At 35.8% G+C, this 22,500-nt stretch overlaps 1 protein-coding gene across 4 annotated transcripts in view; it reads left to right on the plus strand.

Annotated features, from left to right (window-relative positions):
- Positions 1-22,500, plus strand: part of LOC114472832 (glutamate receptor ionotropic, NMDA 1) — a 59,309-nt gene that overhangs the window by 15,480 nt on the left and 21,329 nt on the right. For 2 of the 4 annotated variants that reach the window (XM_028462097.1, XM_028462099.1), the window contains exons 4-10: positions 5,365-5,427; positions 6,159-6,256; positions 11,810-11,931; positions 13,509-13,683; positions 19,459-19,603; positions 21,210-21,296; positions 22,380-22,500. The exon at positions 22,380-22,500 is cut by the window's right edge and continues 15 nt beyond it. In XM_028462097.1, coding sequence (XP_028317898.1) covers positions 5,365-5,427; positions 6,159-6,256; positions 11,810-11,931; positions 13,509-13,683; positions 19,459-19,603; positions 21,210-21,296; positions 22,380-22,500 — 811 coding nt within the window. The remainder of the gene's footprint in view (positions 1-5,364; positions 5,428-6,158; positions 6,257-11,809; positions 11,932-13,508; positions 13,684-19,458; positions 19,604-21,209; positions 21,297-22,379) is intronic. The other 2 variants (XM_028462098.1, XM_028462100.1) reach the window with 1 other exon arrangement.

The raw sequence follows: 22,500 nt of genomic DNA on the forward strand, positions 1-22,500 counted from the left end.
AGGAGGAGTTCATAGAGGAGGAGCTCATAGAGGAGGAGCTCATAGAGGAGGAGTTCATAGAGGAGGAGTTCATAGAGGAGGAGTTCATAGAGGAGGAGTTCATAGAGGAGGAGTTCATAGAGGAGGAGCTCATAGAGGAGGAGCTCATAGAGGAGGAGTTCATAGAGGAGGAGTTCATAGAGGAGGAGTTCATAGAGGAGGAGTTCATAGAGGAGGAGTTCATAGAGGAGGAGTTCATAGAGGAGGAGCTCATAGAGGAGGAGTTCATAGAGGAGGAGTTCATAGAGGAGGAGCTGTGAACAGTGAGAACCACAACATGTAATATTAATGTTGAGTAGCAGCAGAAATAAACAAAGTTGGAGATAAAAAGACGTGTTTCCTCCTGTCGTACCAGGACCACAGAGAGCTCCTCTGGGGACGAGGGCACGCACACAGTTTTATATTTATATCATATTTATGAGTTAGAACAGAAGGCACAACTTATATCACATCACAACAGAACAACAGAGATGAGTTTTTATTACATTTTGTTCATCTTCCATAGGTTGATTGAATATAGTTTTAGTTGATGAAAAGCACATATTTTTATAGTCAAATTTTATTTTTTAATTTAAAGATTAATGTGACTAATCACTTAAATTCCTAACCATGTAAACTGTAAACCCTCACCAACATGTTTTATAAAATATCAGACATGGTAATTATATTATTATTAAACATGTTAATCAACATTGTGCAGTCACTATTTAGAGATATAAACAATATTTCATGTATAATATATATATATGTATAATATAATATTTCATGTGCTCCATGTCGTGAGATTTGACACAATTCAAAAAATTCAATATTTACAAAGATTAATTAAACCCTATTAAGCAAGTTTGTTTGATTTTATGATGCTAAGTTTGTCAAATTAAGAAAAGCTGATAAAACTTAATAATTGGGTGTTCCCTGAGACAATATTTATTTATTTCTTTCATTAATGTTAGGCTATAAATGAAGTATTCTCAGGTTGAAACAATAATACTAATAATGCCACTTTCATATTTATTCCCCTTTATATGTAAATAAACTTTTACACATATAATGGAAGTTTTATCCAAATTGAATGAAAGTATTTCCTTCAGATGTGTGACTTTAAAAGGATGATGTTATTCATTCAGAGCTTCAGCTAAAGCACTTTAAAGGAAACGTTTTGAGGTCGAACCACTTTGAAAAGATGGTTTTAAGTGCAGTGAGAGACGAGTGTGTGTAGATGTTGGGACTCAGTGAGGCGTGACAGATACACACTTTCATCTCTAAACGACTCACACAGCACTGACAACATTCATTTAAAAACACTATTTTTATTATTTTATACATCGTCATCCCTGTGGTGTTATTATCAGAAAGAATCCAAGGCTGCTTAAAGATATTAAGGTCAACTTTAATAAATGTTAGAGATGAACAACTACACACAAACTGACAACAAAAAGTACAACAAAAAACACATAAACAATAACAGAAATACACAAAAACTACTTAAAAAAACACAAACTGACAACAAAAATACACATTTCTACTTCTTCTGTAAGCGTTTTATTCTGACATTCATTAGTTTGTATTATGGACAGTGTGTTGGAATCACTCATTGTGCTGGTTTTACCTCAGCAGCTGTTGTTGTTGTTGTTGTTGTTTGAGGCCAAGCTTAGAAAAGCCACGCCTACACATCACAGTAACACTAACTAAGGTGTTTGTGACAGGTTTGTCTAAGTTTATTTCTCTAAAATAAGTCACCACAGTCTACGTGAACTGATGGTTTCATATTTTAAAATAATGTCTGACATCACAGGAGGTTATGTTTGTTAAATATTTACCACCAGTTTTACGTGGAATTCTATGGTGAATGTGTGATATTGTTTATAAACAGGGCAGAGCTTTAAGTGGCTCAGAAAAGGAGGCGGGACTCTGAGTTAATGTTAAAAAAAAAAGGTACATTTCCCTGTGCATGTATAGCTCCGCCCTAAACAAACTTGTTTCTTGATGCAAAGATTGCTGGTTCAAATCCCTGCAACAAACTCATTTTTCCCATTAGGTTAAAACAACAATGTTTAACTTTACCTCTCCAGCAGTGAGCAGATAACGTACACAACTAAACATCTGTAATATTTAATATATGAGTTCCAGGGCAGGTGGGTGGAGCTCTTTAAGGTTCCTCTCCCCATGCACCATGATCCCCCAGACCCAAAAGGAAAAGGACTAACTTGGCTCAAATCCTTTCTTATGATCAAATTGAGCAGATTTTTAATGTATATAATATATAATGTATTATATACATTATATACACAGCTGCACCTCCTCTCACCAGTCGGTCAAACTCCTGAAGTTTGCAGACGACACGACCATCATCGGTCTCATCGCTGATGGAGACGAGTCTGACTACAGGTGGGAGACAGACCGGCTGGTGTCCTGGTGCAGCCAGAACAACCTGGAGCTCAACGCTTTAAAGACAGTGGAGATGATAGCAGACTTCAGGAAGAACCCAGCCCCCCTCACCCCCCTCACCCTGGGAGACTCTACAGTGAGCTCTGTAGAGTACTTCTGCTTCCTGGGGACCATCATCACTCAGGACCTCAAGTGGGAGCTGAACATCAGCTCCCTTATCAAAAAAGCTCAGCAGAGGATGTACTTTCTGCGGCAGCTGAAGAAGTTCAGTCTGCCAACAAAGATGATGGTGAACTTCTACAGCTCCATCATCCAGTCCATCCTCTGCTCCTCCATCACCATCTGGTACGCTGCAGCTACGGCCAAGGACAAGGCCAGACTGCAGCGTATCATCCACTCTGCAGAGAAGGTCATCGGCTGCAATCTGCCCTCCCTCCAGGACCTGTACGCCTCCAGGATTTTGAGGCGTGCAGGAAAGATTGTGGCCGACCCCTCCCACCCCGGTCATAAACTGTTTCAATCTCTCCCTTCTGGTAGGAGGTTTCGGTCCATCAGGACCAGAACCTCCAGACACAAAAACAGCTTCTTTCCCTCTGCCACCATCCACATGAACACACCCCAAGTCACCCACTGAACCCCCCCCCCCCCCCCCCCCCACCCGATCACCACCTCCACCAGCTTGATACCTGCTGCACTGTATATATATATTTATATTTATCCTATTTATCCTTTATTCTCTATCTATCCTTTATTTATCCCTCATCCTTTATATTTATCATTATTATTATTATTATTGTTGCTGGGTTGTTCTTTGTTGTGTTGTTTTTATTTCTTTTATTTCTTTTTGTTGCTTGTTTTTGTGCACCAACCACCAAGTCAAATTCCTTGTACTGTCCTCAAAACTGTACATGGCAAATAAAACATTTCTGATTCTGATTCTGATTCTGATTGTTCTGTCAAACTGCCTGTGAGCTGCCTTTCACCCTCCTGCTAAGCAGGGGAGGGGCCTTGTGGAAGCCCCTCCCACATGTGAGTGTGCACACCTGATTCTTTTTAAGCACAAACCAGCCACTGTGGGAGCATGGAGGCAATGGCAATGCATGCCTCAGAGAAGAAAGTTCTGTTTCCTCAGCTGGGACTAAACTTTGTGCAAAAACTCTTATTATGAATGGATGGGCAGCTGGTAAGCACCTACATAACCACAAGCATAAAAAACTTATGTTAGTTGGACAATTCATTTAAAATGGACAGGAAACGGATTGACATTGTTTGGATTGAAAAATTAAGTTGAATGCATTTTTTCTTCTTAATTTATTTATAAAGTTTAGCAATTTGTTTACTGTTTACTGGCAAATGCAAGGATTATTATTGAGTTTGATGCTTGTTTAATTTAATGGGTTATCATGTTTATTTCCAGTGCCATGTTAACTGCAGAGTTAAAAGTACTAAGTTAACTTACTACTAACAATCTGATTTTGTTAAAGAATTTAGTTAAAAAGGGTGAAAAGCTAAATTTGATTTCAACAAATGGTTGTCTAATTGGTTTTGTACTGTGTATTTTCTTTTTGAGGTTTTTCACCTGAACTGATGTTCCGACCCACAGAAATTACGTTAAATAAAAAGGAAAAGTAATTGAAGGTCTGGTTCATTGAGTGAAGTCCAGGAATCCCCATCCAATAAAGAGCAGTTCCCTCAAGTCAGGAACAGCACAAAAATTGAGATTGACTTGACACTGATATAATAATATAATAATCCAAATGAGAACACAGTAACATTTCCTTTGTTTTTAAAGTGACCCTCGACACCAGAGCTGCTGGGACGTGATATTTGAATGAAAACCAATCATACCACATTTATTAAATATTTTAATAGAGCACATTTAAATATGTTTTAATGGTTAATTCATTAATAAATTAAAAAAATCAAAACACAATACACAACACTGACAATCAAATAAAATAGGTCGAGCCGTACCCCGGACACATTTGGTCTCTACATCACACGGTGAATAATAAAAAGCGTGGGAGGAGCTATGTGAAGGGTTAAAATAGACGTGTTGTTGACTGAGCGTTACAGAACGATGTGTCCGTCTATTTACTGTAATCATGAATAATCTGAAGCTCTTTTCTCACCAACATGTTTCTACGGTTCTCTACAATGTTTACTTCTACAGTCAGAATGTTTGTTTGTTGTTTGTTGTAAACACAGATTGGACGTGTGTGTGTGTGTGTGTGTGTGTGTGTGTGTGTGTGTGTGTGTGTGTGTGTGTGATTCTTAGGACCTCCCATTTTTCTTTTCAAATTTTCCTCAATTCCATTTCAGAATACATCCATTACTGTAATTACTGACAAACTAAACATATGAAATCATGCCAAAAATGCTTCAATACAGATGATTAAAGCTTAATCTGATTAACAGTTTTACATATTTCACAGTGACTCATTTTGTTCAACAATCTGTTGTTTGTTATTGTTCAGGTTCTTTTTTGTATTTTATTTATTTTGTGTATTTTTGTCATGGGTTTTTGTGTTTTTCAAGTCATTTTTGTGTATTTATGTTATTTTTTTGTGTGTTGTTACCCATCTTTGACCTTAATATCTTTGAGCAGCCCTGGATTCTTCCTGATAATAAATCAGTGTGAATGACAGGGATGATGTATAAAATAGTGTCTGAAAATGGATGTTATTGGTTTTATTATTGGCTATATTTCATGAAGGTAATTCTGATTAGATGATTTTATATTGTGTGTATCTACACTTTGGTGTAGTCTTGGTTCTGGTGCAGGTTTCTGATGTTTTTGCAAACCCCACTGGTCAAAGATCCCAATTTGAAGCAGAAAAGTGGAGATTTGTTGGATTGCTTTACTGCCCTCCATTTTCAACTGTTTATAATATTTTTCTGTGTCTGCATATTTTCTCTGTGCACATTACTCATCAGAATAAAAAAAGGAACTATGAAAACCTCGACCAACTGTCCTATGACAACAAGCGAGGACCTAAGGTATATTTGCATGGTCAATGCACGCCGCCCACCAATTTTTCCAAACGTAGCAACTAGAAACCAGCCCGAACCGGTCACCAGCCGACCCAGAAATGCCCCTCTCTTGGTAGCACGTGTTTTTCTTTACCTTCTTTACTTTCCCTATGATTTTAGTGAAGAATGATTTTGTGATGAAGAATATAATTTTTGGTCATTACAAAAAAAAAAGCGAAATCAGTGAACAGCGCCCCCGCTTTTATCATTTTCATTTTCTCCTTCAATAAAGGAATGCATGTCCTCAAAGCACACACTCACACTGAAAAAGAGACTGCAACTTCATTCCTTTGTGGAGAACCGGTAGTTTGGAACCAAAGCCGCTTCCCAGTGCTACTTCCTCCTCTAACGTAGCACCTCCTGATTTTCAGCAAATCTTTTGTTGGGGGAAAACGTCCCCGATCACCCCCTTCACTTCTTTTTAGTTCCTGGTTGCATTGACCTTCTTCTTCTTCCCTACCTAACACATGCACGTCCTTCTTTGGAGCCTTGATAACCCTCAGTTTGCATGCAAACAAACAAAAGAAGCTTTTTCTTTTTTTAGTTCAGCCGGTTCCCCTGGATCGCTTCTTCTCCTTTTTATCTCTGTCTCTTTTTTAAACTAAAATGGCCGAGCTCGAGTGCAGCAGGTAAAAAGGCAGCATGACGCGTGTCGGAATAAGTAGCTGGCTTGACCTTTTTTATGCATCCAATCACAGGCAGAGAAAGTCCTCCAGTTCAGCCAGGAGACTAACTTAACGGCTCTGCTGCTGGAGGCCAAGGAGCTGGAGGCCAGGGTCATCATCCTGTCAGCCAGGTGAGAATCACATGACACAGGTAAAGAGCTACAAACACTTTAAGGGTTAAATGTCATGTTTGAGGCTCATTAGTGATGTTGAAAACCATGGCATTTAAAGCTGAATGTTAGCTGTGCTGTATAATTAGCATAGCAGCTAATGTTAGCTTAACATGTGGTTGAATGATCAAGGTGTTTTAGTGGTAACGACACACCGTCACACACTGAGCTACAACTGTTCTAATACCTCATGTCCTTCATTCACATCAAAGAGTTGTTCTGGGGTTTCCATGGATACGGTTGATGGTAACGGAGTGGAAAGAAAAATGGAAAAGTCCTAAAAAACTATGTGAACTAAAAAGCTCTGATTGTTCTGCTTTATTAAGTAATATATTTCATTGGGACACAATACGTTAAAAAGTATAAACCAAACGTATTTATTCCCCCAAAGCTTCAGTTTAAAATAAGTTCTGATGAACTATGGCCTGGTCCGCAGAACGTCTCAGTGCTGAATAGACAAGAATTCAGTGAAATAACTCGGCTCCACCAAGTAAAACTAATGGAATTGTTAGACCTTTGAAATAATATATCACATGACTATGATCTGATAAATTTAGAAATGACTGGAAATGGGGGTGGGCTCCTGTCCCCCCCCCTTTTTTTTAAATGTCTCAGAGAGGCTATAGACATCTGCTCATAGAATATCCATGTCAAATTACAGCCAATTCAACGAGCATTAACAGAGGAGTGGTCATGTGGCACATACAGAGTAATGGGCCCATTGATATATTGGTATATAATATATAATATAGTATATAATATAATTTATATATTGGTATATAATATATAATATAGTATATAATATAATTTATATATTGGTATATAATATATAATATAGTATATAATATAATTTATATATTGGTATATAATATTTAATATAGTATATAATATAATTTATATATTGGTATATATATATAATATTAGATATAATTATAATTTATATATTGGTATATAATATATAATATAGTATATAATCTTAGTGCTATCATTGTGTGCTATTATATTCATATATGGATATAATATAATATTAGTATCTAATATAATTTTATATTGGTATAATTAATATAGTATAATTAATTGATATGGTATATAATATTACATAGTATATAATATAATTTATATATTGGTATATAATATTTAATATAGTATAAATCTAATTATCTATTGGTATATATATATATATAGTATATAATATAATTGATATATTGGTCTATAATATATAATATAGTATATAATATAATATGGTATATAATACATAATATAGTATATAATATAATTGATATATTGGTATATAATACATAATATAGTATATAATATAATTGATATATTGGTATATAATATATAATATAGTATATAATATAATTGATATATTGGTATATAATATATAATATAGTATATAATATAATTGATATATTGGTATATAATATATAATATAGTATATAATATAATTGATATATTGGTATATAATATATAATATAGTATATAATATCATTTATATATTGGTATATAATATATAATATAGTATATAATATCATTTATATATTGGTATATAATATATAATATAGTATATAATATAATTGATATATTGGTATATAATATATAATATAGTATATAATATAATTGATATATTGGTATATAATATATAATATAGTATATAATATAATTGATATATTGGTATATAATATTTAATATAGTATATAATATAATTGATATATTGGTATATAATATATAATATAGTATATAATATAATTGATATATTGGTATATAATACATAATATAGTATATAATATAATTGATATATTGGTATATAATATATAATATAGTATATAATATAATTTATATATTGGTATATAATATTTAATATAGTATATAATATAATTGATATATTGGTATATAATATATAATATAGTATATAATATAATTGATATATTGGTATATAATACATAATATAGTATATAATATAATTGATATATTGGTATATAATATTTAATATAGTATATAATATAATTGATATATTGGTATGTGCCAATGATTTGGTCTCACCAACCGTCTCGCAAATAAATGAGAAATCAACTTTCGTTTTATTTTTGGGCCCCAAATCTAAAATCAGGCTCCGAGCATTGATGCGTCCACATCCATAGATTATATCTACTATATTTCAGCCTGATCCGTTCACGATTAACATAGTAGTGATTTAAACTAGTGTACGCAACAACATGAAGAAAAACAAAGTGAGGGTGTTTTGAGTCCGCTAGCCCCGCCCTAAAAAATGTCTTTCATTAGTGGATTATAAACGTCAACCCTAGAGTTATTGTTTCTAATTTAAGGGTTTATAGCTCTAGATTTTGTGTTTATAACTCTAGAGTTATCGTTTATAACTCTAAGGTTAATGTTTATAACTCTAAGGTTAATGTTTATAACTCGAGTTAATGTTTATAACTGTAGGGTTAGGGTTTAACTCTAGAGTTAGCATTTATAAGTCTAGACTTAGCGTTTATAACGCTAGAGTTAGCGTTTATAACTCTAGAGTTAGCGTTTATAACTCTTGAGTTAGTGTTTATAACTCGAGTTAATGTTTATAACTGTAGGGTTAGGGTTTAACTCTAGAGTTAGCATTTATAAGTCTAGACTTAGCGTTTATAACGCTAGAGTTAGCGTTTATAACTCTAGAGTTAGCGTTTATAACTCTTGAGTTAGTGTTTATAACTCTAGAGTTAGTGTTTATAACTCTAGAGTTAGTGTTTATAACTCTAGAGTTAGCGTTTATAAGTCTAGACTTAGTGTTTATAACTCTAGAGTTAGTGTTTGTAACTCTAGCGTTAGCGTTTATAACGCTAGAGTTAGCGTTTATAACTCTTGAGTTAGTGTTTATAACTCTTGAGTTAGTGTTTGTAACTCTAGCGTTATCATTTATAACTCTAGAGTTAGCGTTTATAACTCTTGAGTTAGCGTTTATAACTCTAGAGTTAGCGTTTATAACTCTTGAGTTAGTGTTTATAACTCTAGAGTTAGTGTTTATAACTCTAGAGTTAGCGTTTCTAACTCTAGAGTTAGCATTTATAACTCTAGAGTTAGCGTTTATAACTCTAGAGTTAGCGTTTATAACTCTTCAGTTAGTGTTTGTAACTTAGCGTTTATAACTCTAGAGTTATTGTTTATAACTCTAGAGTTAGTGTTTATAACTCTAGAGTTAGCGTTTATAACTGTAGAGTTAGTGTTTATAACTCTAGAGTTAGTGTTTGTAACTCTGGCATTATCATTTATAACTCTAGAGTTAGCGTTTATAACTCTAGAGTTAGCGTTTCTAACTCTAGGGTTAGCGTTTATAACTCTAGAGTTAGTGTATATAATTCTAGAGTTAGCGTTTATAACTCTAGAGTTAGCATTTATAATGCTACGATTAATGTTTATAACTCTAGAGTTAGCATTTATAAGTCTAGAGTTAGCGTTTATAACTCTAGAGTTATCGTTTATAACTCTAGAGTTAGTGTTTATAACTCTAGAGTTAGCGTTTATAACTCTTGAGTTAGTGTTTATAACTCTAGAGTTAGTGTTTATAACTCTAGAGTTAGCGTTTATAACTCTAGAGTTAGCATTTATAACTCTAGAGTTAGCGTTTATAACTCTAGGGTTAATGTTTATAACCCTAGAGTTAGCATTTATTACTCTACGGTTAATGTTTATAACTCTAGGGTTAGCGTTTATAACTCTAGAGTTAGCATTTATCACTCTACGATTTATGTTTATAACTCTAGGGTTAGCGTTTATAATTCTAGAGTTAGCATTTCTAAGTCTAGATTTAGCGTTTAGAACTCTACGATTATTGTTTATAACTCTAGAGTTAGCATTTATAAGTCTAGATTTAGCGTTTATAACTCTAGAGTTAGCATTTATAACTCTAGAGTTAGCATTTATAACTCTAGAGTTAGCGTTTATAACTCTAGAGTTAGCATTTATAACTCTAGAGTTAGCGTTTATAACTCTAGAGTTAGTGTTTATAACTCTAGAGTTAGCGTTTATAACTCTAGAGTTAGCGTTTATAACTCCTGAACCTTAGTATCTTTTCCTCCTTATCTGAGGGTCTTTCTTTCTCCTGGATTATTGTCATGGTGTTGTACTATTGACCAGAGCAGTACGTGTGTTTTATGTTTCTGTCACGTCATCACTGTCATACCGTGGGAACCCTACACAACAATCTGAAGCACGGCACGTATGGCGTTATATTTGTGCCACAACTCTGCTGTCAGTGAACGTCTGAACTTTATCACTAGTCTGTAAATGGTCCACGTTATAAAGATTATCACCTGATTGGATTAAAATTAAACCAGTGCGTAAAAGAAATGTACAGAAACATAAAACACACGTACTGTTCCATCAACTCTGTTCACTGATCAGATGTATTAAATACAGACGCTCTGTGAGTCCACAGACACTTTGGTCTGTTTCCAGATAAGTGCACTTTGACGCGCTGTTCACGTCATCACAACATTGTTACAGCTTGTTTTACGTGTTCTTTTGTTGTAGTGAACTACCGTGAAGTGTCTCAATGCGTGTGTGCGCACTGTGTTGATGCACTGATGTATATTCTGCTTGTTTTTTGTATACTGATTACATTACAATGTTACTTATAATCTGTTACTCCCCAAACATGTTAATACATAGCGCCTGCTAACAGGCATCATGTGATCAGGTATCGACTAGTCAGCCTGGGGAGAAAGACCCGCCCACAGCCTTTGCTACATTTGTACATTTTTCATTATTGATTCTCTTTATAACTCCACATGCATTTCTTCTAATTTTGGCCCTCCTGTGATTCCATATCCTCTAAGTCATAAAGATTATTCTTATATGTGACCAGTCTATTCTAAGGCTCTGTTTCTCCACTACTCTGCCTATATATAATAACGGTATGTGTATCTCATTTTAGTTTAGGGTCCAAATACGGAGCAGTTTGATCTTAAGTGGGACACAGATTTTAGAGTTGGAAAATGAGTAATTTTAACTTTATTGTTCCCTACCAGTTTACACTTCTACGTATACATAAAATACAAATTATGTAAGAAAGCAACAATGTCAAAGCACTAAGTGACAGCTATCAGTCCCAACAGATCTACACTTTACATTTCCTAGATTTTATGACCAATTTCTATTTTATTAAGGGAAATATGTGACAACTTGAGGAAAATGTAAGGATTTTGTATGCATTTTTAGTTTTTTCAACTGTTTAACTATTAAAATGACTGAAATCATGTGATATAAGCCCCAGGTAAACTGTGAGAACCTACAAATATTGTTGAGTTTCATTCATACAATGATTCCTGTTAATTTCTCCTGTGGGCCGTAGTGGATGCTCCAAACGGCTGAATTTGGCCCCTGGGCCATGAGTTTGACACATGTGCTTAATCTCTTTGTAAACAGCTGATGGTCATAATTCAAATAGAAGTTTTTAACAAACCAAACAGATGTAAGAACAATAAATCCAACCCTGTCCATCTTTCTCTCCTGTTCCATCAGTGAGGAGGACGCCGCCGCTGTGTACAAGGCTGCACGCTTCCTCAACATGACGGGGTCTGGTTACGTTTGGTTGGTGGGGGAGAGAGAGATGTCAGGGAAGGCTCTGAGTGAAGCTCCAGATGGTGAGATCATCTATAGATACACACACACACTATATTATAACTATATTATAACTATATTATAACTATATTATAACTACATTATAACTACATTATAACTACATTATAACTACATTATAACTACATTATAACTACATTATAACTATATTATAACTATATTATAACTATATTATAACTACATTATAACTACATTATAACTACATTATAACTACATTATAACTACATTATAACTACATTATAACTACATTATAACTACATTATAACTACATTATAACTACATTATAACTACATTATAACTACATTATAACTACATTATAACTACATTATATAACTACATTATATAACTACATTATATAACTACATTATATAACTACATTATATAACTACATTATATAACTACATTATATAACTACATTATATAACTACATTATATAACTACATTATATAACTACATTATATAACTATATTATATAACTATATTATATAACTATATTATATAACTATATTATGTAACTATATTATGTAACTATATTATGTAACTATATTATGTAACTATATTATGTAACTATATTATATAACTATATTATATAACTATATTATATAACTATATTATATAACTATATTATATAACTATATTATATAACTATATTATATAACTATATTATATAACTATATTATATAACTATATTATATAACTATATTATATAACTATATTATATAACTATATTATATAACTATATTATAACTATATTATATAACTATATTATATAACTATATTATATAACTACATTATATAACTACATTATATAACTATATTATATAACTACATTATAACTATATTATAACTATATTATAACAGGCACCATATAGAAGCTGGTATTAAGTCAGTGATGTTGGTTTTTGTGTCTTAATATGAATTATTATTCACCCAGAAAACTTTAAAAGGATTAAACTTTTTAATTTCCTTTGTTAATTAACTTCATTTGTCACATTTTTTGCCCCTTTTTCAAAATGTTCTGATACTTTTTTCAGATTGTAGCTTCCTTTTGCCAATAAATATCCCTTTTTCCTTTTTTTCCCTTTTTTGGACAGTTAGCTTTTGACACTTTTATCCAATTTTTGTCCTTTCTTGAATTTTTTGAGCACTTTTCATCCAAATGAAATCACTTTTGCCCAATAACAACCACTTGTTTCCTTTTTTTATTATTATTATTCTTTGCCACATTTTGCCCATTATACCTATCCTTTGCCATTACACACCACCTGGTTCCTCTTTAGTTATTGACTGCTTTTGGTCCAATTTAGTCATTTTTACTCTTTTTTTGTCACGTTTTGGCCACTTTTGGACCATATTTGGTCATTTGTTACCATGTCTGCCCCACACGCTTCTCAAAAAAACAAAAATGTAGCGGACTGGACCACCTCGGGTTGATGGCACACCGGGACGATGCCTGTATGCCAGATAGCAAGACCACCGCTGGCGTTACACCATTAACGGTTGTGGCGTCAACACTTTAACCCTTTGAGCAGCAGCATCACCACCATGATGAACTCAACACTGAGTGACTCTCTGCCCTCAGGTGTGATCAGCCTTCAGCTTATCAATGGTAAAAATGAGTCGGCTCACATCAACGACGCCGTGGCCGTGGTGGCCCAGTCCATCCAGGAACTGTTTGAGAAGGAGAACATCACTGAACCTCCCAGAGGATGTGTGGGAAACACCAACATCTGGAAAACTGGACCCCTCTTCAAACGGTCAGTGGAGAAAAGAGAAAAGATTCAATTTCTTTTAAACAGCTGACTCGTCACATTCAGTTTGAGTGTTTCTAGGTTGTTGCACCAAATTAAGAGAGATATACAGGTGCTGGTCATATAGTTAGAATATCATGAAAAGTTGATTTATTTCAGTAATTCAAAAAGTGAAACTTGTATAATGTAAACATATCATTTCACACAGACTGACATATTTCAAGTGTTTATTTTTTAATGTTGATAATTATAACTGACAACTAATGAAAACTCTAAATTAAATATCTCAGAAAATTAGAATATTATGCAGAGGTTTAATATTGAAGACACCTGCCTGGTGTTCCACAAAGACCTTTAGATGTTCTCCAGTCTAGTTCTGTAGGTCTACACAATCATGGTGAAAACTGCTGACCTGACAGTTTTCCAAAAGACGACCATTGACACCTTGAACAAGGAGGACCAGACACAAAGGTCATGGCTAAAGAGGCTGGATGTTCACAGAGTTCAAACACATTAATAGAGAGGTGAACTCTTGAACTAGAGACAGCGTCAGAAGCGTCTCGTCTGGGCTAAAGACAAAAAGGACTGGACTACTGCTGAGTGGTCCAAAGTGATGTTCTCTGATCAAAGGACATTTAGCATGTTCTTTGGAGATCAAGGTCCCAGAGTCTGGAGGAAGAGAGGAGAGGAACAGAATCCACGTTGCTTGAGGTGGAGTGTAAAGTTTCCACAGTCAGTGATGGTTTGAGGTGCCATGTCATGTGCTGGTGTTGGTCCACTGTGGTTCCTTAGGTCCAAGGTCAACGTAGACGTCTACCAGGAAGTTTTAGAGCACTTCATGCTTCCTGCTGCTGACCAACTTTATGGAGATGCACATTTCATTTTCCATCAGGACCTAACACCTGCACACAGTGCTAAAGCTACCAGTACCTGGTTTAAGGACCATGGTATCCCTGTTCTTGATTGGTTGACTGGCCTGACCTTCACCCCATAGAACATCTATGAGGTATTGTGAAGAGGAAGATGTGAGACACCAGACCCAACAATGGAGAAGAGCTGAAGGTCACTATCAGAACAACCTGGGCTCTCATAACACCTGATCAGTACCACAGACTGACCCACTCCATGCCACGCCCACTGCTGCAGTAATTCAGACAAAACCAACTAAGTATTGAGTACATGATCATACTTTTCATTTCCATACTTTTCATATTCATACTTTTCATATTCATACTTTTCATCTTCATACTTTTCAGTTGGACAACATTTCTTCAAATATGTTTTTGTATCAGTTTTAGTAATATTCTAATTTTCTGAGATACTGAATTTGGGATTTTCATTAGTTGTCAGTAATAATCATCAACATTAAAATAACTAGACATTTGAAATATATCAGTCTGTGTGTAATGCATTAATATAATAAACAAGTTTCACTTTTTGAATGAAATTACTGAAATAAATCAACTTTTTCATGATATTCTAATGATATGACCAGCACATGTATATAAAACATAAAAAATACACAAAAACAACAAGAAAAACAAAAACAAATAACAAAAAGACAAATACAAAATTACAACAAAAAAGACAAAACAGGTAAACACACAAAACACACAAAATAAGAGAAAAACGTAAAACAAAAAGGACCACAAAATACATAAATAACAGAAATCACACTAAAAACAGACAAAATTAGATCAAAATACACAAACATATACAGAAAAAAAACACATAATACTACAAATGACATCAAACTGGATTTATTTTAAACAGGATAACACACACACACACACACAATAATTAATAAAATTATAATAAAGTGCTCCCATAAGTTGTGGTTAGTCTGAAGTCATTTATACTTTGTTGGTTTGACTTTAGTGAAGCTGTTTCACTGCCATTGTTTCACTCTCCTGATTGGCTGCTGAGTCCTTTGATGTGAGCATGAGGTATAGAATCATCATCTGACTTTGATATGTCTGTGTTCATCTCTCATTTAAACTGTTTTCACTGTAAACCATAAAAACGTGTTGCTCTGAGGTGAAAATGAGGATTCATGTTGACGTTAACGTCTTTATTTGTGACTCATGGTAGAAAAGATCAAACGTATTGAGGTCACTGTGTAAAGACTGTGAAATGTTAAAGAACAGATTAAACTGTGTTTGATGATTTCAGCTCATGCTCAGTGTGTCAGTGAAGCTACGTTAGCTAACATTGATCATTGCTTTATACGCCTCAAAGAAGCTCTGTTACACACACACACACACACACACACACACACACACACACACACTGGAATCTAAAATCCTAAAACAATCAACAGGAAGTTTTGTTTTTGTACTTTTTAGTTTTTCCATAACAGTGACTGTACAAACTGCTGAGCAATCAATAAATACATACATACATCTACTAATAAACAGAGAGAGGAGGAGACAGAGTACTGCTCCCCCCCAACACTACAGAGTATGTACACAAATACATACTCATTTGGCCGTAATTGACAACTATACTTAAGCTCCTCCCACTATATGAATACATACTTCAGACGGGCACTGTACTAGTTTAAATAAATATGTAAATAAATTCACAAAAATGCATTTTAAATACATTTAAAACATAGATTAAAATAATGAAATAAAAACAAATTTAATTTAGTTTGTGGATGTTTGATAAATATTTTTTTTCTGTAGTAGTTTTACTACGTTTGGTACAAACCAAAGTTTTCCTCCTAACTTTGGTCGACTTTAAACTCGTAATAATAATAAGTATAATAATGATGGACTGAGGGGGAAATTAACTTCCAGCTGGTGCACAAACTGTGCGTCCTGCAGCACTTCCTGTCACATGTCATTAATCCTGATGCACTTCCTGTCACATGTCATTAATCCTGATGCACTTCCTGTCACATGTCATTAATCCTGATGCACTTCCTGTCACATGTCATTAATCCTGAAGCACTTCCTGTCACATGTCATTAATCCTGATGCACTTCCTGTCACGTCATTAATCCTGCAGCACTTCCTGTCACATGTCATTATTCCTGATGCACTTCCTGTCACATGTCATTAATCCTGAAGCACTTCCTGTCACATGTCATTAATCCTGCAGCACTTCCTGTCACATGTCATTAATCCTGATGCACTTCCTGTCACATGTCATTAATACTGAAGCACTTCCTGTCACATGTCATTAATCCTGATGCACTTCCTGTCACATGTCATTAATACTGAAGCACTTCCTGTCACATGTTATTAATCCTGATGCACTTCCTGTCACATGTCATTACTCCCGATGCACTTCCTGTCACATATGTCATTAATCCTGATGCACTTCCTGTCACATATGTCATTACTCCTGATGCACTTCCTGTCACATATGTCATTAATCCTGATGCACTTCCTGTCTCATGCCATTAATCCTGAAGCACTTCCTGTCACATGTCATTAATCCTGAAGCACTTCCTGTCACATGTCATTAATCCTGATGCACTTCCTGTCACATGTCATTAATCCTGAAGCACTTCCTGTCACATATGTCATTACTCCTGATGCACTTCCTGTCACATGTCATTAATCTCGATGCACTTCCTGTCTCATGCCATTAATCCTGAAGCACTTCCTGTCACATGTCATTAATCCTGAAGCACTTCCTGTCACATGTCATTAATCCTGAAGCACTTCCTGTCACATGTCATTAATCCTGATGCACTTCCTGTCACATGTCATTACTCCTGAAGCGCTTCCTGTCACATGTCATTAATCTCGATGCACTTCCTGTCTCATGCCATTAATCCTGAAGCACTTCCTGTCACATGTCATTAATCCTGAAGCACTTCCTGTCACATGTCATTAATCCTGAAGCACTTCCTGTCACATGTCATTAATCTTGATGCACTTCCTGTCACATGTCATTACTCCTGAAGCGCTTCCTGTCACATGTCATTACTCCTGAAGCGCTTCCTGTCACATGTCATCAATCCTGAAGCACTTCCTGTCACATGTCATTATTCCTGAAGTGCTTCCTGTCACATGTCATCAATCCTGAAGCACTTCCTGTCACATGTCATTACTCCTGAAGCGCTTCCTGTCACATGTCATCAATCCTGAAGCACTTCCTGTCACATGTCATTAATCCTGATGCACTTCCTGTCACATGTCATTAATCCTGATGCACTTCCTGTCACATGTCATTAATCCTGATGCACTTCCTGTCACATATGTCATTACTCCTGATGCACTTCCTGTCACATGTCATTACTCCTGAAGCACTTCCTGTCAAATGTCATTACTCCTGAAGCGCTTCCTGTCACATGTCATCAATCCTGAAGCACTTCCTGTCACATGTCATTATTCCTGAAGCGCTTCCTGTCACATGTCATCAATCCTGAAGCACTTCCTGTCACATGTCATTACTCCTGAAGCGCTTCCTGTCACATGTCATCAATCCTGAAGCACTTCCTGTCACATGTCATTACTCCTGAAGCGCTTCCTGTCACATGTCATCAATCCTGAAGCACTTCCTGTCACATGTCATTACTCCTGAAGCGCTTCCTGTCACATGTCATCAATCCTGAAGCACTTCCTGTCACATGTCATTACTCCTGAAGCGCTTCCTGTCACATGTCATTACTCCTGAAGCGCTTCCTGTCACATGTCATTCCTCCTGAAGCGCTTCCTGTCACATGTCACATATACTGGAGCGCTTCCTGTCACATGTCATTCCTCCTGAAGCGCTTCCTGTCACATGTCATTCCTCCTGAAGCGCTTCCTGTCACATGTCATTCCTCCTGAAGCGCTTCCTGTCACATGTCACATATACTGGAGCGCTTCCTGTCACATGTCATCAATCCTGAAGCGCTTCCTGTCACATGTCATTCCTCCTGAAGCGCTTCCTGTCACATGTCATTACTCCTGAAGCGCTTCCTGTCACATGTCATCAATCCTGAAGCACTTCCTGTCACATGTCATTCCTCCTGAAGCGCTTCCTGTCACATGTCACATATACTGAAGCGCTTCCTGTCACATGTCATCAATCCTGAAGCACTTCCTGTCACATGTCATTATTCCTGAAGCGCTTCCTGTCACATGTCATCAATCCTGAAGCACTTCCTGTCACATGTCATTACTCCTGAAGCGCTTCCTGTCACATGTCATCAATCCTGAAGCACTTCCTGTCACATGTCATTACTCCTGAAGCGCTTCCTGTCACATGTCATCAATTCTGAAGCACTTCCTGTCACATGTCATTACTCCTGAAGCGCTTCCTGTCACATGTCATTCCTCCTGAAGCACTTCCTGTCACATGTCATTACTCCTGAAGCGCTTCCTGTCACATGTCATTACTCCTGAAGTGCTTCCTGTCACATGTCATTCCTCCTGAAGCGCTTCCTGTCACATGTCACATATACTGGAGCGCTTCCTGTCACATGTCATTCCTCCTGAAGCGCTTCCTGTCACATGTCACATATACTGGAGCGCTTCCTGTCACATGTCATCAATCCTGAAGCGCTTCCTGTCACATGTCATTCCTCCTGAAGCGCTTCCTGTCACATGTCACATATACTGGAGCGCTTCCTGTCACATGTCATCAATCCTGAAGCGCTTCCTGTCACATGTCATTCCTCCTGAAGCGCTTCCTGTCACATGTCATTACTCCTGAAGCGCTTCCTGTCACATGTCATCAATCCTGAAGCACTTCCTGTCACATGTCATTCCTCCTGAAGCGCTTCCTGTCACATGTCACATATACTGGAGCGCTAGCACTCATTAAGGCTCTAAATTGCAGCGTGCTGATGTCATCCAAATACCCTGAAGGCCTGACGGGGCGCGTGGAGTTCAATGACGACGGTGATAGGAAGTATGCACACTATAGTATACTAAACTACCAGAAGAGCCGACTCATCCAAGTGGGAATCTACAACGGGACACAGGTGAAGTATCACTGGAGCTCATTTATCTGTTTTTTAATTGGACGCAGCATTCTGCTGCATTTGATTGGCTGTAACATAACCACTACAGACCAGAATATTAGAGACATTAGCTTTGTGAGCAGATAGTTTTAGATTTCTGACGTTAAAAGTGATGAATACACAGACCTCCTCCCCATCAACCTGACTTTAATAGACATTATTGTAGATATATATGGAAATAACAGGTTAATACTACCTTTAATGTGATGCCCCACAGGATGTTCCACAAATAAACATCTTCTGTGTAAAATAAGAAAACTTATTTAACTTTAAAAACAGAAAAAGTGCCATATTTATTTTTAATATGAACACATCGGTTTTTCTATATTTGTGTGGAAAAAACTTTACCGTGTTCAATCGATATCACATATTTTGGCTAATATCAGATGATAATATTGTATGTATTTAGTAAAAACATTATCTATCAGACATGGATCCTCTATAGGAAGGTAATTAGATGTCTGTACCTTTGAATCATTAAATGAATGATTTGTAGACCTGTAGGATGTACAGTATGTGAATGTTCTGGTTTAGATGATGGTGTGTTTCTGTGAGGTCACACGCAGGTCATGTGACGTGATGCTGATTGGTTAAATCTACAGAACTCCTGAGGTCAGAGGTCAATGTAATAATTCTGTGTGCGCTCACTCCTACGCTCTATAACTCTATATTATTAGGCTCTAGTCCCCTTTATGTCTGACTAGATAGATAGATAGATAGATACTTTATTCATCTCCAAGAGAAATTCACAGTTCCAGCAGCTTACAGGTATGGGAACACAGGGGCATGCAGGGAAAGTACAATGTAGAAATTTAAAAATTTAAAAATTAAGAAAAAAATTTACTACATTTACTACATTGACTACTACATTTTACTATGTATTCTATTTAAAAACATCTATAGATCATAATGATGGGATGAATAAATGAATGAAACAGTGTTTAGTTCCTCCTGAATACATTTATTTTATACTTTTTATTATTTCATCTCCTCCTGATGTAGAACTAACACTTTATATTTATATCATTATCATTTTGTGTATTTTGTTGTTCCTTATCTGTTCTTTTTATTATTCAGTATATTTTTCTCTTATTTTGTGTGTTGTTGATATTATTTAAATGATTCTCAGTGTGTGTGTTTTTGGTGCCATTTGGCTGTTTTTATGTTGTTTTTTTTATGTTTCCTTGTTATTTCTGTGTATTTTGCAGTAATCATTTAGTGTGTCTTTGTGTGTCTTTGTGTGAGTTGCTGGTAATATTTGTATGATTATAATGTTTAACTATAAATAAACATCATAAAACCACATATTTTTAATGCTTTCATTTGTTAATTTTCCTCTCTCTCTGTCAAGTACCCCCTGTAGTGCCACAGCGTACCCCTAGGGATACACGTACCCCCATTTGACAAACACTGCTTTAAAGAATGCATTTTTTACATCAGCTGTACATGCCTGTAGTGTGCATACATCATGCTATGTTGTTTGTAGATATCTACATCATCTGACAGATCATCAGTAATAAAATGATATTTGTTACACACATGTAAATATGTGTGTTTGTTTGTGCAGGTGGTGATGAACAATCAGAGGAAGATCATCTGGCCTGGAGGAGAAACAGAGAAGCCTCAGGGCTTCCAGATGTCCACTCGATTAAAGGTGAACCTCTGTGTGACATTCACATCCACACATCTGGGCTGATGTAGTGAACCCCCCCCACAGGGACACAAGTTCACTGAGCTCAACTGAAGGATTTGCACTGATCTCCATCCCGTCTGTATCTCTGTCACTGTTTACGCTGAGCTGTCACTTCCTGTGTGCGTCTCCAAGCCTGGAGGACTAAAGTCTGTTACACTGTGTGACCACAGGGGGCGACATTTCACCACACCACCAGCACAGGCATTACATCAGTAACACAACCAGCACACAGTCCAGGCTCACAGAGTACTGTCACACATGGGCAACTGGAGGCCTGGGGGTCACATGTGGCCCTCAATCGCATTTTGTGCGGCCCCTAAAAAAAATCACTTTACTCCAAATACACAAAAGAAAACCACAAATATACAGAAAAACAACAGATAAATGCACAAAACGACATCACAATGACACAAAAATTACTTAAAAAAAACAACAACAGGAAAAACACATATAGATATAACAAAAAGACAAATACAAAATTACACCAAAAAAGACAAAACAGGTAAACACACAAAACACAAAATAAGAGAAAAAGGACCACAAAATACACAATAGAAAACACACTAAAAACAGACAAAATGAGATGAAAATACACAAATATACAACAAAAATATGCAAAAATTAATAATAAAAAAACACAAGAACTCACAAGACTATAAATAAACAGAAAAATAACAGATAAAATCATCAAAAAAAGTCATCGTTAACCACAGGGGGTGACAGTTCCAACTCTGAGGTTTGGTAGTAGACATGAAGCAGAGAAGAAGAGCTCTCCTAAGGGACCTTTACTCTCCCTTAAATGGATGAAGTTAGAGAGTAAATCACAGACTGTTGAAGACACACAAACTCTGAGGATAGAAGGACTTTTGGTTCATAATATTGTGTTTTGTTAGACATACTGTAGATTTACTAATAAGTACATTCAGAAGGTTTTAAACCACATTTATAAACACAGTGGAGGATCCCTTTAATCCAAACCACAGTGACATGGTGTAATGTCGCCCCCTGTGGTCACACAGTGTTTGTGTTTCCTGTCGACCACAGATCGTGACCATACACCAGGAGCCATTTGTGTACGTGAAGCCGACTCAGCCTGATGGAACGTGTCATGAGGAGATGACCCTGAACGGAGTTCTAATAAAAAAGGTTATCTGCACTGGGCCCA

The sequence above is a fragment of the Gouania willdenowi genome, chromosome 12 (assembly GCF_900634775.1).
Source record: "Gouania willdenowi chromosome 12, fGouWil2.1, whole genome shotgun sequence".
NCBI classification, from domain to species: domain Eukaryota; kingdom Metazoa; phylum Chordata; class Actinopteri; order Blenniiformes; family Gobiesocidae; genus Gouania; species Gouania willdenowi.